Consider the following 21,176-nt stretch of genomic DNA (forward strand, 5'->3'; position numbering starts at 1 on the left):
GCCGTGCCTGCCCTGGGAGAGCAGCTCCCCCACCCGCCCTGCTGAGGAGATCCTATGAAGCAGCCCCGCCCACAACCTGTAGGGACAGCGGGTCCTCTAGAGAGTGAGCTCGTGTTTCTCCATTCTTTGAGCAAAGAAGAAAACTCGTCTTTACTTCTGAACCAAACTCAGGCTCATTCTGTTGGCTCCAATGACACCGGCAGAAGGACCTTTGCTGGGGCCTGACTGGAAAGGGTCGGTAAAAAGAGTGGCAGCGCTGGGACTTGAATTGTTTGGTTTGACTCCAGTGGCCATTACAGTCCAGTACACTGTACCACAGCTAACCCCTCTGTTTCAGCGTTCGCATGTAAAAAGTGAGGGAGCTGGATTACACATTCACTGAGCTCCTTTCAATTCTACAAGTTACTACTATTCTAAGACAAAACACTTCCAGGATCTGGACCGGCTTCTGCAGTGACCACCTGAAAGCAGACAGCTGCGAGCCCATCCCCAGACCTCTGCGTAGTGGTCATGCTGAGTCAGCTGACTTGAATAGCACTAAGTAAGAAGGATAAAAATGTCATTTCAGATGAATTTCAGGTGTTCCTCTCATGATTCTTAAAAGTAAGGTGTTTTTGTTGTTGCTGTTGTTTTTTGAACACCAAACTGTGTTCTGATTTACTGTTGTGAGTTAGAGAACAGAGGAATGATCTTGGGGTCACCCAGGATCAAAGCTTAGGATGTCAAGGTTAAAATAATTCTCTTCCCTCTTTATCAATTGCTATTTATTTGTGACCTTGATTACAGGGTCGGGGTCCTCTGAAATGTCTCTTGGAGAAATGTTAACCTGTTGCTGCACAGAACAAATAGGTTGAGTAGGAAAATGACAAAGAACCTGGCTTCAGAAGCTTCTGGGGTGGAAGCCAAGACCTGACCTTACAAATTCCCAATTCCCATCACATCAGTTCTACAGGTCGAATTCCAGTGAATTCTACCCTTTTAGCCACCACCTCCTCCTCCTAGGATTCTGGTGTCTTTCTTTGCTCTAAAGGCAGGTTGCTATGGAGACTGGATCCACTCCTACCATGGAAGAGGTTGGCCTGTCACTAAGCTGAGCCTACTGGGCAGAACTCATTGCAAATGGAAGCTCAGCCCTGGGGAGACTTGAGCAAACCTAGCTGCCATCACCTTTATTTTCTTTTGTGCTAGGAGTCATGAAGGGATTGATGAGGTGGGTTATAAGAATCCAAAAAGTATAACTTCATGGTGAACAAGAGTGTGAGGAAGGCTTGGGGGTCAGAAACCAGAGTTAAAAATGGGAGCTTTGCCTTTGTCCTGTGTGGCCTTGGATAAGTCATGTAACCTCAGATGGACTAGAAATGGAATCTATCTCACAGGCTGTGTTGAGGATCCAGTGAGATGATAGGAGTGAAAGTTTTGCACAGTGTCTGGTTTAATAAATGGGAGCTGCTTAATAAACCAGAGTTATCGATCTTCTTCTGATTATTACTACTGGTTAATATTCTTGGCCTGATCTCTGTCTCCATTTGGAAGCTACTCCCCATCCCCACATGGAGGTTGAGTTGCTAGGGTTTATCTTGGCAGCCGAGAAGCTGGGAACAGGCTGGGGCTAAGAGACTCTGAAGAACAGAGCCCTTTGCTAGTTAAGAGAATACAACACTCCCTATACTGAATTCTTTTTTGTATTGCTTGAATATTTTGAAGAAGGTGATGCTAATTTTACATGTAGAAAGAAATCCCAGTACTTAAAAAACTCTGTAAGAACCAGTTGATATCTAATAGTGCAACACCTGTAACATCAAATTACCATCTAAAAGAATTTAAACCATATTGTGATAACCTGAGATGGATACATCGCCCATGTGGTGTTCTGGCTGGGAATGCATAATCTAAATCTAGTTGTGAGGGAGCGTCAGACAAACCCATAAAGACGAACTTGGTATTAAAAAAAGAGAGAGACTGTAAGTTCAAAAATGTCAATGTCATAAAAGACAAAGAAAGTCTAAAGAAATGTTCCAGGTTAAAGGAGACTAAAGAGGCCTGATAACTAAATGTAGTACCTAATCCTAGACTGGATCCTGTACTGGGGGTAAAATGCTATAAAAGACATTATTGGATCAATAGACAAAATTGGAATGCAGGCAGATGAGATAAAAGTACATACACATGTATACACACACACACAAACACAAATAAGCATATACATACATACATATAGAGAAAGGCAGAGAGACAGAGAAACAGAGAGATACAAAGAGATGTAGAGATGGACACAGAGAAAGAGCTAACAATAAAGCAAATGGGGTAAAATGTTAACAGGTGAATCTGGGTAAAAGACAGTGTTCTTTATACTGATCTTACAATGTTTCCTTAAGTTTGAAATTATTTTCAAACAAAAAGTTAAAAAAGCATTAGAATGCTATTAAATGTTATATGTGGATATTTTTTAAATTCTGAGGATACTTTTAGAAATGGAAATAGTTCCCATGTAGATTGGAACATTGTCCCTTCACTTCTTCCCCCAATGGACCCAATAAAACAAGAGTGGCCTCATCAATAAGCAACTGACATTTTAAAATTTTACATTGAGAAAACAAAGTTAGGGCCCTTATTAAGCACACGGACCTATTTATTAGGCTTACAAGTGTGCTAAACATGACTCCTGGGTGGATGTGGTCTTTCTGCAACACGGTGTCTAGCCCATACCCATCTTTTACACCAACCTTGGGCCTCAGTGCATCTAGACCCTTACCTCCTCACCTTGTCCTATATTTGCGGATGGGTGAGAGGTTTGTTTTTCTACTTGTTTGGGAATAAAAATAGCTACAAGTTTAGTGGTTCTTCCTTTAGGCTCCATTAAAATATCCTTGCATCCAAATGGTTGCCTCAAAGGGAAAATCTATGGATATCAGTTAATCAACACAGTTGTTTAATAATTACAAAAGAAATATGGAGTTAATGAATAGAGGTGGTAGGAAAAGCTCACTGTGGTGACCCAGCTGACTTCCAGACAAGGGGCTAAGCTGAGGATTTGCCTTCTGAAGTTGATCTAGCCAAGTTGTGGGACATAACATCAGGGTTGATGCAGGAGATCTGGCTCACCAGGTGGGCCTTCATTCCCTCTGCGTACCACTCCCAGATTCTCCTTCTTGCGAAGCATAGTCAGGCAAGAGGCCCCATTCCCGAGGACACTGTAGTTGTCCTATGGTGGAGAATGCTGACAACAACACCACTCCCCTCAACCCCAATCCACTGAATCACTTTTGGTTTCATGGTTCTCTAAGCCAGTGAATGGTAATTGGATAAGATCAGTCAGGGGCTTCCCTCTAGCTAGGTCCAGAAGAGGGGCTGGGAGTGGACTGATGTGTCACAACCTTTCTCAGGAGCTGGCTGATGGAAGGGAAGTTCCTGTGTGTTGGAAAGAGGACAAAGAAGGAGGCAGAGGAGGGGGAGGGGCAGGCTTCCAGGCAACGTGTTTGTCCGGGTTAGGTCTTGAGTGGGCAAGAAAATTGCAAAAAGAATTCTTCTCCTGTTACTTCTTCCCTCTGTTCCTCTTTCTTGACCAAGAGAGGGAGAAGGCTGAGCATTTTCCCACAGGCAGCAGATAATCTGCTTCTGAACCTGTGGAATGGTCACCTGCCAGCTAATCTTCCTGTATCTGGACCAATCAATCTGAAAATCAATCACAGAATTCTCCTCAGTGTTCCTGGGTTTCATCCCATTCAAGGTCTGTGCCCCAAATCAACTGAGCCCAAGTCATCCCCTCTCTTTCCTGTCTCCTTTGCCTGCCTTTTCTCTACTTTCTTCCCAAACCCCTTTGAAAATTTGCTTATTCTTCCTGTGGAGGCATTCTTCCTTTGTCACATCAGAATTTTAACCTTTGCTTTTTCAGCAAAGTGCATATCTGTGCACTCTAAATTCTTTTTGTTTGGTGTTCTCAGTTTGGATGAAAAGTTGGAAATTAAAACCAGCACATATGCATGTGGGAGTTTTAAAAATCCACAATACAAGGGATAACAGCTTGATTGCAAAAATATATGCTTCATTAATTTAATTTTTTGTTAATGTCTTATTTCTTCATTAAAATGTATGGTTGATCAAGGAAGAGTACTGCAGTAGAAAAAAGATGGGTTTTGAAGTCAGACAGGTTTAGGCTTGAACCTCAGTTTTGCCATTTTATCTTATGCCCTTTCCATCCCACCTCCCAAATGCCAACCTTTCTTCCGACTTAAATGAGAATAGATTTTACCAAAAACCCAGCCATGAGATTGTATACCTCTGAGAAGGAACTTGAGATCTGACCTTTTTTCATGCCAAGTAGCAGGCTGAATGGTGGCCTTGAAGGTATATCCATGTCCTAGTCCCTGGGACCTGTGACTATGACCTCATATGGCAAAAGAGTGCATGTCACCTCACATGTTTAAAGATTGAGTTAAGGATTTTGAGAGTAGAAGCTTATCCTGGTGTATCTGGGTGGGCCCTAAATGCAAGCACATGTACTGTTATAAGAGAGAGGCAGAGGGAGTTCTCAGACACACATGCAGAGGAAAAGGCCATGTGAAGATGGAGGCGGATTGGGGTGATGAAGCCACGGCAGTTAGAAGCTGGAGGAGACAAGGAAGGACTCTTCCCTAGAGCCTTCGGAAGGAGCACACGCCCTGCTGACATCTTGATTTCATACTTCTGGCTTCCAGAGCTGTGAGAGACTGCATTTCTCTTGTCTGAAGCCACTCAATTTATGGTAATTTGTTAGAGCAGCCCTAGGACATGATGCTCTGTATAAATCTGGGCTGGAGGGCCGAGCCCCTCCTCGCATTCTCACAACAGCTCTACCAGAGAAAAACCTGTAAGGGTGGGCCACACCCCCCAGAGGTGCCTGCAGACACACTGCTCAACTTCCTCAAACCCTTCTTACAGAGCTGGGGCAGGGCTGGGCTGGGTGAGGCCCTTGGGACCTCCCTTGTCATTTCTATTTTCTCTCTGAGGCCTGGGTTCCTCCTCATGCAGGGATCTTTGGTTACATAACTGAAGTCTCAACTTCAGTAGGAACCTCTGTGTTCTGTAGTAAATGATTTTACTACAGGTCCTTTTCTGCGTGTGGGCTTTGAGAGGGAAGACAGCCAGGGAGAACACGTGGGACCAGAGAGATGTTGCTGTGGTGAAAGTAAGAAGCACAAAGCCGGAGTGGAGAGCTCTAAAGACCCAGGCTTCCTCCCCCACAGCTTCACAGGGCAAGCCAGAGACACGGCCGAATCCTCTTGGCCAGGAAGATAACACAATCTTTAAGCCTCCTAGCAACCCTGTGAATGTATAATATTATCCACATTTCACAGATGAGAAGATCAACCAGTTTGTCCAAGTCCGTGCAACTGGGATGAGGACTGAGGCTGGACTAGAGCAAATGTCCATCTGTCCCCGAGCCCCTGGCATGGGGTTGTCTTATTACCTCTGCTAAAGAGAAAAACAGAAAAATGCAATTGGAGGGACTCAGACTTACCAAATCCACCTGGTCTGGGTTTGAGCCAAACTGAAGGTCATTATTCATCATAGTTTCCAAGTGCACATTGCTGACCATTCTCTGGGCAACCATAAGCCAGAGCTGCCTGAGCCCTACCTCCACCTCAAAGTAGCTGTTAAGACCAGAGATTGCCCTTGGAAAGAAACTTCTTAGTCTGCTGTCTGGATAGCGAACACCTGGGTCTCAGTCCCCTCTGTTACTAATTAGCTGTGTGTTATGATCATAAATTGGCCCCCATTTTAACCTCTCAGTGCTTCACTTTTCCCATCTGACATCTTAGGGGGATGGATGGAATGAGCGGTTCTCAATCTTTGTTGTACATTAGAACTCCCTGGGAAGCTTTGTCTGGCCATGCCCCTCACCAAATAAACTGGAATATCCAGTGGTGGAATCCAGGCATCAGGATTTTCAAAAACTGCCTAGATGATTTTTATATGTGGCCAAGTTTTTTCTTTTCAATGTTACATTTCAGGTAGATCTGTAATCTCACAGTGATGAAAGGAGAAAGCCAAGTCTTTAATAATTATAATAAAAAAATAATAAAAAAGCTTACGGACAGCAATGCAACATTTCCTTCCCCCCCACCCCCATGATGAATTAACAGCTGGTAGAGGATGCAATGGCTCAGAATCAAAAACAAAAACAAAAATCAAGCCAACCTCGGGAACAATCCACAGTCAATGACTTTCCATACATAATTCAAACAAGTCAAATGCCAACCAGTTGTGGAGAACACCATGGACTTCCTTGGTTTTTGATAGTGTTTTCCTTTTGAAGGCAAGATAAAATAGGACACAAAGTCGTACCTAAATGCCGATGTCTACATCCCATAAAGGCGATGCCGTCGCAGCGGTCTTACAAGACTTCTAAGATCTTTCCAGATGTAATGTCTTTCGTCAACATCTGCATGTAAAGCTAGTGGACACTAGAGCTTTGATTCCCCAGATGTTAGGAATTCAAGGAAAATCCTCTACTAAAGCCCTACCCATACTCAACTTTTCAGGAGAAAGTCACTTCACCATGGTTTTGCCCAACAATATGGTATTTAGAATCTATGCAATGGTCTAAACCTATTATGGCCTTTCATGCTTTTAAGAAGGTGGAAGGGTTAATGTGATAATAGAACTATGCAGGTATCATTTAGTTAACTGTTGTTCTAGGGGTTGCTCTAAGTGGTATTCTGGAGTTCTAAAGAAAATAATTAATGTAGTATAGTCAGCTGGCCTTAACTAAACCCTCATTTGTTCTGAGGACTGCTAAATTCAAGCTAGAGATAGAGAGGTGAATAGTCTTTCACATTTGAGGAACTCACAGTCGAGGGTGGTAATAATTATAACAGCAACGATAATAACAAAAGCAGCCACAGTTTGAAAGTAGTTAATGCATATCAGGCAATGTGACAGGTGCTTTTTGTACATTATTTTAGATTCTCACAACAACCTTGCTAGGTGAGCATCGTATCCTTTATTTTACTGCTGAGGCAATTAAGGCCCAGAGAGGTCAGGTAACTTGCTAAGATCACACAGCTAAGAAGTAGTTATTCTGCCATTCTAACCTACGTCGCCCATGCTATTTCCACCATACCACAGCACCTCTAGAGAGAAATGATTGAAAAATAGAGATGGAGGTGTCAGGGAGAGGGTTAACTTACAAGGGGAAGAATCAGGTCTAGGGTGGAGAAATAGCTGTGAATTGCTCACATGAAAGGTGTTTTAAGAAAATAAATATTATAAATTAATATTTTAACTATGTTTTGGGCTCAGTCCTGTTAGGAGACACAACACTGGAACAGATGGATTCATTACGAGGGGCTAGTGCTCTGCAGTCAGTTCTAGCTCCCTCAAATTAGTCTTAAAAAATAAACCTATTGTGTTTCTCTTTGAATTGCACAGCTCAAAAATGTCATTTTTTAGCCAGTATGAGGTCTTTGGATCTAAGCATATTTTCACTTTTGCTGATTGCCGTCAGTGATACAAACTATACAAAGGATGTGGTGGGCACAACTGTAACAATCACTTTCTCTATGGTGTTCCTAGCCCAATGCTGTGTAAACTGGCACATCCTGAAGATGCGCGCGCGCACACATACACACACACACACACACACACACACACACACACACACACAGTAGTTACTCAGAAATCTAAATGTAAGTCCGTAACTTGACAAAGCACTGAACTGAAATAATTCACCCATGAAACCAGATGTAGCTTGAAGGGTAGGTAGTAAACACACTATGGCCTACAGCAGGAAAAGGGAAAAGGAAAGAAGCAATGACTTTTCTTACTGAGGCTTTTGCAGACCACCATTTTCACGGTGTAGCCAAAACAGGTAAATGACCAAAGGATCTTAGGATTCTGAGGAATACTCAGAGGGTATTGAAAGTGGTTTAGATATCAGATATGTTTTTTAGAACTCTTCTAAAATATCACTTGCATTTAAAGAATGGAAATTTGAGAAAAGCTGCATAATTACACATAGGTATATATATAATATACATATATATGCATACACGCACACACTTCATATGCAAAACGTACAGGCACAGACTGAATGGCTGAATACATGTTTTTTATAAGGATGGATCAATTTCACAGCAATCGTTTTGTGTGGAAAATTACTTCCACACTGGGAATTATGAGTAAGAAAGATATATCCTTTCATTGCAAATAATAACATAGTGATAAGTCATTACACAACCTCGGATGAGATAATATATCAACTACAGCATAAATCTGGGCAACATATATTCCTGAAGGGAATCAAGAGATATTTATGAAACTATAGCAATGAGATATTGGGTTTATGTTACTTATTATAATGTATATATTTTAAAGATTCGAACAAAAAGCTAATGAGAATAAAGATTATACTATCTGAAATAGCTGGTGTGCTTGAAACCCAATTTTTAAAATTTGTAGGTAGGAGCACTTTAGCAAGACTAATAGACCATAAGCTTATTTTTCCCTTCTAAATGCTTATCAAATGAGAAGTGAACATTTAGAACAGGTTTGTTTCCTATGTGAAATCCTCTTCCCACATCACACCCACACACCCACACCCACACACAGACACACACACACATTACTCTCTCTCCCTGTACAAGTGCAAATCCCTACCGTTGCACTAAAGATGCAAAGAACCAAGGGTGAGTTAAAGCAGCGTTTTTACCTTTTTGCTGATCAAACACAGATGGAGTGCTGAAATCCATGGTTGCCTGTCTCATCATTTACCATCAGAATGGCAAAAAGCATCCAGGTCTCTAGAGAGGAGAAAACACCATCTTACACATTACAGTCAACACAACAGTCAGTTACAGCATCCCTTGCCAAGACCTCTGTTTGAGAATTAAGTGTGCATTAGAGCTGCCAGTCTTTGTCAAGGCAAATGATGGAAATAGGTAAATGTTATTCCTGTAATACCTGACAGGAAAAAGAGTTACTTCCTATGGTCTCACTCATCAGCTATACCCACGTGTAAATATTATACACACTCTATCCCCCAACAAATACAGAAAAAAAAGCTCAAACCTTGAAAAATGGTTTTCATAGAGGGCCACCTGCCTTGGATCTGGGCCAGGAAAATACTGGAGGTAACGGAGCCTCAGCAGCTGGTGTGTTGTTTTAAACCAAAAGAAATCTCAATGGGTGAGTGAGGATTCACAGGGCCAGACGGAGCATGTGCAAAGCTGCCAATGCAGTTTGGATTCAGCTGTGTTCTTGGTGGAGTGAGAACTGCATTTGGGTCATGTGAGCAGAGTGCCATCTCAACGGAATAGCGCGTAAATATTGTAGCAGGAGGCTGCTGGCCATGTGCTGTATGGAGTAATTACTGGCTTTCACAGCTCATCTTTAGTCTCCCTTCAGCTCTTTTCTCCAAATGACAGGGAGGATGGGGGGGAAGGAAGTAGCGTTTGAAAGGTTGGATTTCAGGGCTCAGATATCCATGGCGATAAAATTAAAACAGTGTGCAATCACAAGGGTGTTTAGTGCAGTATTATATGTTGTGGAGAAACCTCAAATCACCAAATGTATATCATTTGAGGAGCAGCTGAATAAATGGTAGTAAATTCATACTCTAGATTTAAAACTCTGAAGTAAATCTATATGAATTTATCTGGTAGGATGACTCTAATCTATTATTAAATGAAAAAATTATATATTTCATTTGCTCACATCTTTATAAAACCAGCAACCACCCACTGTATATGTAAATATGTTCATGTATGTTCATAGGAACAGAGGAAGATGTATGAAGATATACTGTTAATATTGGTTACCTCAGGGGATTGCAATTAAAGTAGGAGATTTCTATCTTGTTCTTTATCTACCTCTGTATTTTTAGGCTTATTAAAACAAGACTGTTGTTTTATATTTGTTATTAAAAATCTGGTATAATAAATTCAAAACAAAGCTCTACAATCAAGACAATCAGGTTTTTGGATAAGTCAAATAGTCATATAGAAGATGATCTTGTAAATGCTGTTGATAATGATAATAAATTTTTTTAACTTAATTAGTGTGTGACTATGGAAATAAAAGCAGAAACCATTTTTCTTCGTATATGGCCACACTTGTTTTGATCTACTGATATGGACTGTGTTTTTCCATAGACAGGCTTCTTTCTTATCTCTTGCCTCTCATATTTTCCCCATCAACAGACTGTCTGGCCTCAGTTCCCTTGTGACAATACTAGGACCCACTTACCTTCCTCACATCAGCCTTTCCCCTACAAACACCATGTGTTCATTTTATTTAAAACATGGGCAGAACCTACTTCTTATAAATCATTACACAAAATGTGCTCCATAGATAAATTTCTTAAATTTCCCAGTGCTGGTTTTTTTTTTTTTTTTGCATTAACCATGAAAGCCAGACTTTGGAGGCCGAGAGTGAATTGGTGAAGACACTTTGGCTTACACTAGCAGATATTCAGTTAAGGAGAGATGGCTTAAGCTCACCCAACTGACTGAGGTAAGAGGAGCTGTGGTCACTTGGTCCCAAACACGAGCAAAATCAAGGATTCGCGCAAAATCAAGGATTTATTTGGTTGGTCAAAATGTTCGTTCGTTTTTTCCCGTAAGATGGCTTTAGCAGCACTTAGTTGTCTTTAACTTTATTTGAAACAATTTTGTTAGATTGTATTGTGACAGCTGTCATTATCAGCGTGCATTTAAAAAAAGACATCAAAGTTGGTGAATTTTTTTTTAACATCTTTATTGGAGTATAATTGCTTTACAGTGGTGTGTTAGTTTCTGCTGTATAACAAAGTGAATCAGCTATAAGTACACATACATCCCCATATCCCCTCCCTCTTGCATCTCCCTCCCACCCTCCCTATCCCACCCCTCTAGGTGGTCACAAAGCACCGAGCTGATCCCCCTGTGCTATGCGGCTGCTTCCCACTAGCTATCTATTTTACATTTGGTACTGTATATATGTCCATGCCACTCTCTCAAAGTTGGTGAATTTTTGTGTAGGCATTTTAATATTGAAGATGGAAGAAAAAAAGCAACATTTTCGGCATATTATGCTTTATTATTTCAAGAAAGGTAAAAACAGAGAAAAAAAAGGAAAAAAAAGATTTGTGCAGTGTATGGAGAAGGTGCCGTGACTGATCAAACATGTCAAAAGTGGGTTGCGAAGTTTCATGCTGGAGATTTCTCGCTGGACGATGCTCCAGGGTTGGGTAGACCAATTGAAGTTTATAGCGATCAAGTTGAGACATTAATTGAGAACAATCAGCGTTATACCACACGGGAGATAGCCGACGTCCTCAAAATACCCAAATCATGCGTTGAAAATCATTTGCCCCAGCTTGGTTATGTAAGTCGCTTTGATGTTTGGGTTCCACCTAAGTCAAGCGAAAAAAACCTTCTTGACCGTATTTCCGCATGCAATTCTCTACTGAAACGTAACGAAAACGTTCTGTTTTTGAAACAAATTGTCACGGGTGATGAAAAGTGGATACTGTACAATAACGTGGAGCAGAAGACATCATGGGGCAAGCGAAATGAGCCACCACCAACCACACCAAAGGCCGGTCTTCATCCAAAGGTGATGTTGTGTTAATGGTGGGGTTGGAAGGGCGTCCTCTATTATGAGCTCCTTCTGGGAACCCAAATGGTTAATCCCAACAAGTGCTGCTCCCAATTAGACCAACTGAAAGCAGCACTCGGAAGAAAACCGTCCAGAATTAGTCAACAGAAAACGCATAATCTTCCATCAGAATAATGCAAGACCGCATGTTTCTTTGATGACCAGGCAAAAACTGTTACAGCTTGGCTGAGAAGTTCTGATTCATCCACCATATTCACCAGACATTGCGTCTTCAGATTTCCATTTATTTTGCTCTTTACAAAATTCTCTTAACGGAAAAATTTTCAATTCCCTGGAAGACTGTAAAAGGCACCTGGAACAGTTCTTTGCTCAAAAAAGATAAAAAGTTTTGGGAAGATGGAATTATGAAGTTGCCTGAAAAATGGCAGAAGGTAGTGGAACAAAAGGGTGAATACGTTGTTCAATGAAGTTCTTGGTGAAAATGAAAAATGCGTCTTTTATTTTTACTTAAAAACCAAAGGCACTTTTCCGCCAACCGAATAGATGAACCTCCTTTTAATTCATTAGTTCATTAATACATCAGTTGCTATGGAAAGATTACTATGCTCCAGTCATGTTGATAGGCACTGATGATGTGGCCGTCAGTAAGACAGGAAAGGTCTTTATGCTCAATGAACTTCACTTTGGTGCAGCTTCTGCTTCTGGCTATGCTGGAGTAATAGGGACTGGATTTACCCTCCTGCTTAAACAGCTAGAAAACTAAGCAAAATATCTGAAATGATATTTTTCAGACAGCAGGCAGTGCAGGCCAGAGATCCCTGGGAGAAGAGAAACAAGAGAGCTGAGCCTGATGAGTCCCCACCTGACTGCTTGGGAAGAGTTTCCGGGCTGAAGCGCAGGGAGGGTGTGGTGGGTTCAGTGGTGCCTGCCCTTCCACCCCAAAGATGCATCCACATCTTAATTTTCAGAATCTGTGAAGGTGACCTTATTTGGAAAAGGGGTCTTTGCCTATGTAATCAAATTAAGGATCTCAAGTTGAACTCACCCTAGATTATCTGAGTGGGCCCTAAATTCAATGACAAGTGTCCTTATAAGAGACACACATAGTGAAGTGGAGTTCATGTGACCGGAGATAGGAATGATGCAGCCACAAGCCAAGGTACACTTGGAGCCACTAGAAGCTGGAAGAGGCAAGGAACAGATTGCCCCTTGAGCCTTCAGAGATAGTATGGTGCTGTTGACACCTCGATTTTGAACTTCTGGTTTCCAGAATTGTGAGAAAATAAATTTCTGTGTTCTCAGCCACCAAGTCTGTGCTAATTTGTTACAGAAGCTTCAAGAAACTAACACAGAGGAGGACTTCTCAAAATAGATGCAGTCTCTATAACTGTTATATTTCTGTGCCCATTTATATCATTACCAAAGCCAAATTAAAATGTAGACAATTTCACACTTGTAAAAGGGCTGTTTTGGACTCATTTTGAAAAAAGGTAGTCTATTATAGAGTGGAGAGGACATGAGTTTGAGTCTATTTCTTGTTAACTGTGTGATTTGGGCAAATTATATAACTTTTTGAGCCTCAGTGTCTTAATCTGTAGTATGGGGACCCCACCCCCTAAATTCTTGTGAGAGTTATTACTGTTCAGTCCACTTCCCGGGCTGCAAACATAGAGATAATTCTTTCTATGCAACCAAAGCCAAGTGTAAGATAACATTTGGTTGTTTTTTCAAGTGCGTTTTGAATAAGGCCCTTATTCAGACATATTCACACACTTTTCACACATACCAGGTGCCTGTGGTTCATTAATTCTTATCTACAACGTAGGAGGGGAAGAGAGGAGAAGGTCTGTGTGACTGCAAAATCGGGCTCTGTGCTGCCTCTCCAGCTCATCTCTCACCACCCTCCCTCCGTTCTCACATCCGGCCACATTGGTCTGCTTTCTGTTCCTCGAACATGCCATGCCCTTTCCCAAACTCCCAAAACTTTGCTATTATATCCCACCACTTGGAATGCTCTTTCCCCAGTTCAAACGTCACCATTTCACAGAGGCTTTCTCTGACCACATTTTCTAAAATAGTCTTTCATTCCTTTACCCCATCTGTCACTTCCTTCTCTAGAATGCCACTTTGTGGGTTAACAATGAGGAATATCCCCATCAGGGAGACAGGCCTTTGCCCATGTACAACATCTGTCTAGTTCAGGGCTTCTCAGACTACCTGTGGTGAAGGACCAGGTTTTTAAATTTCCAAAGCATCATGGAACTGATACATTAATAAAATATAATGAAAATTAATAATTGAAAAATAAAAAAATAAGATTTACAGAATGCAACTCCCAATCTTTATTATTAGATTCAAACAAGCATAAAGTTACATCAAAAGATGTAATCAAAACATAGAATAATCAAAGAATTTTTAAAATGTACACACTGTTCATTGAAAGTACATTTAGGCATTAATATGCTGTGCTGTCCAATATGGTCATCACTAGCTACATATTGCTATTTAAGTTAAAATTTAATAAAATAAAAAATTTATTTCCTCAATCACAGCAGCCACTGTGATTGTATTTTGTCATAATTAAAAACTTCTTGTTCTTTAAGAGATGCTGATGAGAAAACAAAAAGACAAACCACAGACAGGAAGAAAATATTTGTAAAACATATCTGATAAAGGATTGGTATCCAGAATACACAAAGAATTATCAAAACCTAGTAATAAAAAAACCCTAATTTTAAAAAGCACAAAGATTTGAACAGACATGTCACCAAAGAAAACATATAGATGGCAAATAAGTCTATGAAAAGATGCTCAGCATTATTACTCATTGGAAAGTATAAATTAAAATCACAATGAAATACCACTACGCACCTATTGGAATGGCTTTTAAAAAGCTAAAAACACACTGTGTGCTGGTGATGATGATAGAACTCTGACACATTGCTGGTGGGAAGGCAAAATAACCCAGCTATTTTGGAAAACAGTTTGGCTGTTTCTTATAAAGTAAACATAAATATGGCCCAGCAATCCAACTCCCTGGCATTTACTTAAGAGAAATGAAAACATATGTTTTCACAAATACCTATATGTGAATGTTTATAGCAATTCTATTATCACCCAAAACTGGAAACAACCCAAATGTTCATCAACCGGTAAATGAATGAACAAGCTGTGGTACATCTATATGATGGAATACTACTCAGCAATGAAAAGGAATGAAGCACTGATACATGCAAGAAATGAGTGGATCTTAAATACACTTGATTGAGTGAAAGAAGCCAGACACAAAAGACTACATACCACAAGATTCTCTTTAGAAGGCATCCTGGCAAAAGATACAGAGATAGAAACCAGAGGAGTGCTTTCCAGCAGGGAGGGAATAAACTACAAAGAGGCCAGAGAGAACTTCTGGAGTGATGGAAATACTCTCTATCTTGATTGTGGTGATGGTTATACACTCTCTATTCACTTGACAAACTCAGAGAACTAAAACCCCTCCAAAAGGAGAAGATTACTAAATCATACCTCAATAAACCTGAAAGAACAAATATAAATTTTACTTCTATAATTTAACTAATATTATCCTAAAATGTTTTAAAACACACTTAAAAATTAAAATGATTGAAAATAGCAAGTTTTAAAAATAAATGTGAAGAAAACATAGGTAGTACTCTCTTTGACAAAGGTTGTAGTATTGTTTTTTTGGCTATCTCTCCTCAGGCAAGGGAAACCAAAGCAAAAATAAACAAATGTGACTATATCAAACTAAAAAATTTTTGCACAGTGAATGAAACTATCTACAAAAGGAAAAGGTCACCTACTGTATGGGAGAAGATACTTGCAAATGATATATCTGATAAGTGGCTAATATCCAAAATATACAAAGAACTCGTACAACTCAATTAACATCAAAAAAAAATCACACAACCTATTTAAAAAATGGCAGAGGATCTGAATAGGCATTTTCCCAAAGAAGATATACAGATAGCCAACAGCCACATGAAAGGATGCACAACATAACTAATGATCAGGGAGATGCAATCAAAACCACAATGAGATATCACCTCACACCTGTCAGAGTGGCTATTATCCGAAAGACATCAGATAACAAGTGTTGAGAAGGATAACAAGTGTTGAGAAGGATGTGGAGAAAAGGAAACCCTTGTACACTATTGGTGGGAATGTTAATTGGAATGTTAATTGTGGAAAACAGTATGGAGACTCCTCAAAAAATTAAAAATAGAGCTACCATATGATCCAGCAATTCCACTCCTGGGTATTTATCTGAAGGAAAAAAAACCCCACTAATTCGAAAAGATACATGTACCCCTATGTTCATTGAGGCATTATTTACAATAGCCAAGATATGGAAACTACCTAAGTGCCCATCAATAGATGAATGGATAAAGAAGATGTGGTATATATAGAATGAAGTATTACCCAGCCATAAAAATGAACTCTTGTCATTTGAGGACTTTCCTGGTGGTGCGGTGGTTAAGAATCCTCCTGCCAATGCAGGGGACACAGTTTCGAGCCCTGGTCCAGGAAGATCCCACATGCCGCGGAGCTACTAACCCCATGTGCCAAAACTACTGAGCCTGCGCTCTAGAGCCCATGAGCCACAACTACTGAGCCCACATGCTTAGAGCCTGTGCACCGCAACAAAGAGTAGCCCCCATTCGCCACAACTAGAGAAAGCCTAAGTGCAGCAATGAAGACCCAACGCAGTCAAAAATAAATTTAAAAAAACCAAAAAACTCTTGTCATTTGAGACAACACGATGGGCCTGGAGGGTATTATGTTAAGTGAAATAAGTCATACAGAGAAAGACAAATACTGTATTGATTTCACTTATATGTGGAATCTAAAAAACAAATGAACAAACATAACAAAATAGAAAAAGACTCACAGATACAGAGAACAAACAGGTGGTTGCCAGAGGGAAGGGGGTTGGGGAAGGAAAGAAGAAAGAAAAATAAATGCTTATTTTTCTGAGATCTGTATACACAATTAGATTATAGTGCATGAACTAACCTTAAAATATCACGTATTTAACACTATCCTACTGTGCGTGACTTTCCACACAAGTTTGACAGCACCCAAAGTGGTCTACACCACGTTCACAGAGACAAGTCCATTACCACAGGCTTGGAGGTGTGGCAATGTCTAACTGCTGTAACAATTTCTAAATGGTTACGTTTAGAAGTACTCTCAGTTTCTGAACACACCTTGTCTCGAACTGGTGACAAGCAGTTCCTGGACTGGCACCAGCTGTGGCCCACACCTTGCACAGGGCTGGTTTAAATCCCTCTTCCTTTGACTCTTCCCATGGCGGGCTTCCTCCTACCATCCAGGTCTCAGCTCAGAGAGGCCTTACCCAACCTCTATATTCCATGTAAAGCAGCAGTTGCCTCCCTGCCCAACCCTAATTACAGTTAATAAAATGTCCTCATTTTTCCCTTCTTGTAACTGTCACTCTCTGTAATTAACTTGTACTTCATTATATCTTCATTTTCTGTCTCTCTGTAGTCTATGCTGTTGTTCCCCAGACTTTTCAATGTGTTTCAGCTGACTTCCAAATATCTGTGTCTGTGTCTCGGTCTGAGGGCATTTTCCCAGAATACAGAAGGTCACTTTGCCAGCTCTGGGGGCTAGGCCAGAAGTGCCAGGGAGCTAATCACCCCCTTCCCCAACCCACAGCAACCCTCAACCAGTGACCCTTGGGAGCTGGCCTATAGACACCAGCTGCCTTGCCTTTAGATGTAATGATTCTGAGGTGTGCTGTTTTACTCCATTTCCCAATGTTACCCTTTAAGAAATAAGCTTCACTGTCACCTGTGATAACTGGTTTAATAACACACTTTTTATGGGCTGCCATTCCCTACCTGTATGACATCTCCCCACCCACCTTTCCTACCCCATGGTATTTCCTGCACTTCTCAATAAGCTACTTGCATTGTAATCATTGTCCCAGGATCTTCTTCTGGGAAAACTCAAATTAAGACACTTCTCCAGTAGAGGGTAAACTTCGTAAGGACAGGGCCCTTGTCTGCTTTGCCCACTCTGTGACCCCAGTCCAATTCAGAATGAAGCAGAGGAAGTGCTAATAAATATTTAGTGAATGAAGGACTTCACTGGAGGACTTTCCTTGCCAAAGTTGATGATTGTTCACTGACAATGTTGCATTAGGACCCAATTAACCATCACTTATTGGGGTAATTCCTTATTAAGAACTTTCTGGTGAGGACTTCTGATGACCTTGACATTTTCCCATGTAAACAAGAAACCATATATTTGAGAATTTCAGATGTGCTGCTATGTTTTAATGATATTCTGATAGTGTTGTAAACCTAGCGTACACTTACAGAGAGGTTTTAGGTAGTCCTACATTTTATTCGGGTGAAACCAGAGGCTTCTCCGCAACGTGCTCAAGTTACGGAAGTGGGAACTATAATGGCGGCTATGCAGGCAGTGATGGGAGCTTGGACATGACACAGCCCTGAGTTTAAGTTCCAGCTCAGCACATTTCTAGCTTTGTGATACGGAGCAAATTACTTAACCACAGTTATAAACGAGGATAAAAAATACTAATCTCGTAGGGTTGTTGTAAGAGTTAAAACCCAGTAATATATGTAAAGTGCTATTGTGAAAAACTGAGATTATGCATTGGTTTTAAAGCAATCTGTTGAAGTCACTTAACTATTTTACTGAAAAATGCCTTTAGGTTTGTTTCTGATTTTAGAAGGATATGCATAGTCTTTCTTCCTGGTTAATTAAAAGGAGACCAAAGAAATCAGTTAGTAGGTTAATTATTCATAAGACTCACGAGAAAAATCAATCTCTTAAAACAAACATGGTTACAACTTTAAGTGAACAAATATGGTTCTCTACCACAAACTTTCTAAAATCTGTAAATTCTTATAACAAATAAAAGGTTGTAAAGTCAGAAGTTCTTGGATCTACCAAATAAAACTTTCAATATTCTATCGCTTTTCCCATTATTAAGCAGACTCTATAATGCTAAGGCGACAGGTAAGTGTAGATTAAATTTAAATTTTATGGTAACTGGCACATAATTTTTTTGAACCTTCTTATAACTAAACAGTACTTTGCATTCTGAAAGTAGTTTGGTCAATATCTTCTCTATTTAAAACTTTTCATTAAGATTCATGATATGTTAATTTCAATTATCATTTTAATCAATACCAACTTAAATAATTCAGGTTTTTTCATGTTTCCACAGTGCTTGCTATAGACTGAATGTTTGTGTTCCCCCAAAATTCATGCTTTGAAACCTAGTCCCCTGTATAATGGTATTTGGAGGTGTGGCCTTTGGGAGGTAATTAGGTCATGAGGGTGGAGCCCTCATAAATAGGATTAGTGCTCTTAAAAAGACTGTTGTTTTTTTTTTGAGATTTTAATTGGATCCTTTTAAGTGGTCATTTCAGAGCTTCTAGAGCTGTACTGTTCAATAAGGTAGCTATCAGCTAATATATGTGGCTACTGAGCATTTAAAATGTGGCTACTCCAAATTGAGATGTGCTTTAAGTGTAAAATACATACTGGATTTTGAAGACTTAGTATGAAAAAAACAACACAAAATGTCCCCTTAATAAATTTTATGTTAATTTTATATTATAATATTTTAGACAAATTGTGTTAAATACAGTATATCACTAAAATTAATTTTACCTGCTTCTTTCTACTTATTTTTGAATATGATTACTAGAAAAATTAATACTACACACATGGACTGCATTTTATTTCTATTGGACTGTGCTATTTTATAAGATCTTGGAGTGATCTTTAGGAAAGGCTGTTTAGCTGACTGGTTGAGCCATATTCCTTACTTTCAGCAGGATTGATGGGGCACAGTTTGAAAGAGGGTAGAGGAGGAGGAAAGGAAGCATGGCCACACTGAAGAGCATGGAATACTGAAGCACCCAGAGAAGCCATTATCATATTTTCATTGTTACCATCATTGTTATATAACCCAGGAGTCCATCACCGAGTTTTAGGTTCCCAGAAGGTATGATCTGAAAGATAGGTCTTCTGTCTCTCACAGTGCCAAAACAGTGCTACTCATATAGTCAGTAGCCAGTAACAGATACTGGTTTGTTAAACACTAAATGTCAAGTGCCCAAATGGACAAATCCAACTTTTGGCAAAATGGTGAAGCAGGTGATGGAAGCCTTCTGACACCACAGTGAGTATTCCTTTCCTCCTCCCCTTCCCAGTCTGCACAATCCCATTCCTGGTTAGTGCAGACACCCCCATTTCTGACTTTGTCCTATGTTTTCCATTTATTTTTAGTTTTCAGGCTACTTTAAATTTTATTTTCATGCATATCATGATGGGAATTTGGTGAGTATCAGGCATTTCTAGCATGCTCAGGTTAATCTGTAGCAATGACTTTATTTATTCATCAGTCATATGATAACTAAAATAGAGATGTGATCCCCATTCATGAGAAGCTTTCAGTTTAGGGATGATTTAGGAGGCCTTCTTCTGTGGTCTTCTGGCATCTCAAGAGTCCTTGGATGCTATTCTTGGTCACCAGAAGCCTGAGGAAATATCTCTGAATGACCAACGTCTGTTAAGACCCTCCCCATAACTGGGCAGGGAGAATGCTCTTCCTTTTATCCCTCTTCCCTGCCTCTCTAAGAGGCAAGTTTTCTAGCCTACCTTGCCCAGATGAAAAATGTAAAGGGATTCCTCACCCTGTTATTCCAGCTGAATGTATTTAAGCTAGTATTAGCTGGTAGACATGCTCTTACCATAGGTGTCCACATATTAGAATAATTTTGGTCTTTACTTTTGAAATCTAGAGTTGATATTTTTGAAATTTTTTTGTTCTCTGAATTGCATTTGTTTTGTTTTTAGATTTCCACCTCAACTGGAAAGAGTGGAGAATTTACATTCAATTGCATCTGGATTGTGGTCACTCCCTCAGTAATGCAATGGATTTGGGAAAATACAGAAAAGAAAATCTGATACAAGCCCAACCCACAGTGCTTTTAAATATCTGTGGATGGTGAATTTGCTGAACATCTCAAAAGTATTTTTAAAAAGTTCTAACTTTGGCCACATACCCTTTCCTTCTATTTTCAACTCATGAATTATTGGCCAAGTTCAAATGAAGCCCTGTGGTTTGAATTAAATTGGCACACGTCATAGAGGCCTGGCTCCAGCAATCTCACTGCTCTCCTCCTCCCCTTCCTGGCAGACTCTGGAGGGTTTAGAAGACAATTTTCATTGCATTAATTTTTCTGAGAGGAAATCCTTGTGAGAAATCTAGTTGAACTTGGCTCTCCAAAGTTCCTTGTACAGTTAGAAAAACAAAATTTGAGGTTACTAAGCAGGTTAATGGAAGACAAACCTCTAGCTGTTTGCTTAGAAATGTTGCTAAGGAGGCCGAAGTCTCACTCGATAGAGTCACTCTGTTTTATGACCATAGACTGTACCCTTAACAGCCACAAAAGGGACAGGATAAGTTCGAGTGTATTGTTGTATCAGTGCCAGTCCCTGCCAACTGCAAGAAGAACAGCATACAATGTGAGACACTCTTGGTACATGAAAGCCCCAGTATGATCCTGTAG

At 40.1% G+C, this 21,176-nt stretch overlaps 1 protein-coding gene across 3 annotated transcripts in view; it reads right to left on the reverse strand.

The window, feature by feature from the left end:
• The window catches only part of ANKRD55 (ankyrin repeat domain 55), a 431,120-nt gene that overhangs the window by 96,741 nt on the left and 313,203 nt on the right, over nucleotides 1–21,176 (reverse strand). The window contains exons 1-2 of one of the 3 annotated variants that reach the window (XM_029218817.1): nucleotides 9,082–9,200; nucleotides 8,690–8,780 (exon numbers count right to left, since the gene is read on the reverse strand). In XM_029218817.1, the coding sequence (XP_029074650.1) occupies nucleotides 8,690–8,747 (58 nt within the window). In that variant the 5' untranslated portion in view covers nucleotides 8,748–8,780; nucleotides 9,082–9,200. Of the gene's footprint in view, nucleotides 1–8,689; nucleotides 8,781–9,081; nucleotides 9,201–21,176 lie in introns of those variants that run through there. The other 2 variants (XM_029218819.1, XM_029218818.1) reach the window with 2 other exon arrangements.

This window comes from Monodon monoceros, unplaced genomic scaffold (assembly GCF_005190385.1).
Source record: "Monodon monoceros isolate NGI ecotype Baffin Bay Population unplaced genomic scaffold, NGI_Narwhal_1 Super_Scaffold_12, whole genome shotgun sequence".
Taxonomy (NCBI): domain Eukaryota; kingdom Metazoa; phylum Chordata; class Mammalia; order Artiodactyla; family Monodontidae; genus Monodon; species Monodon monoceros.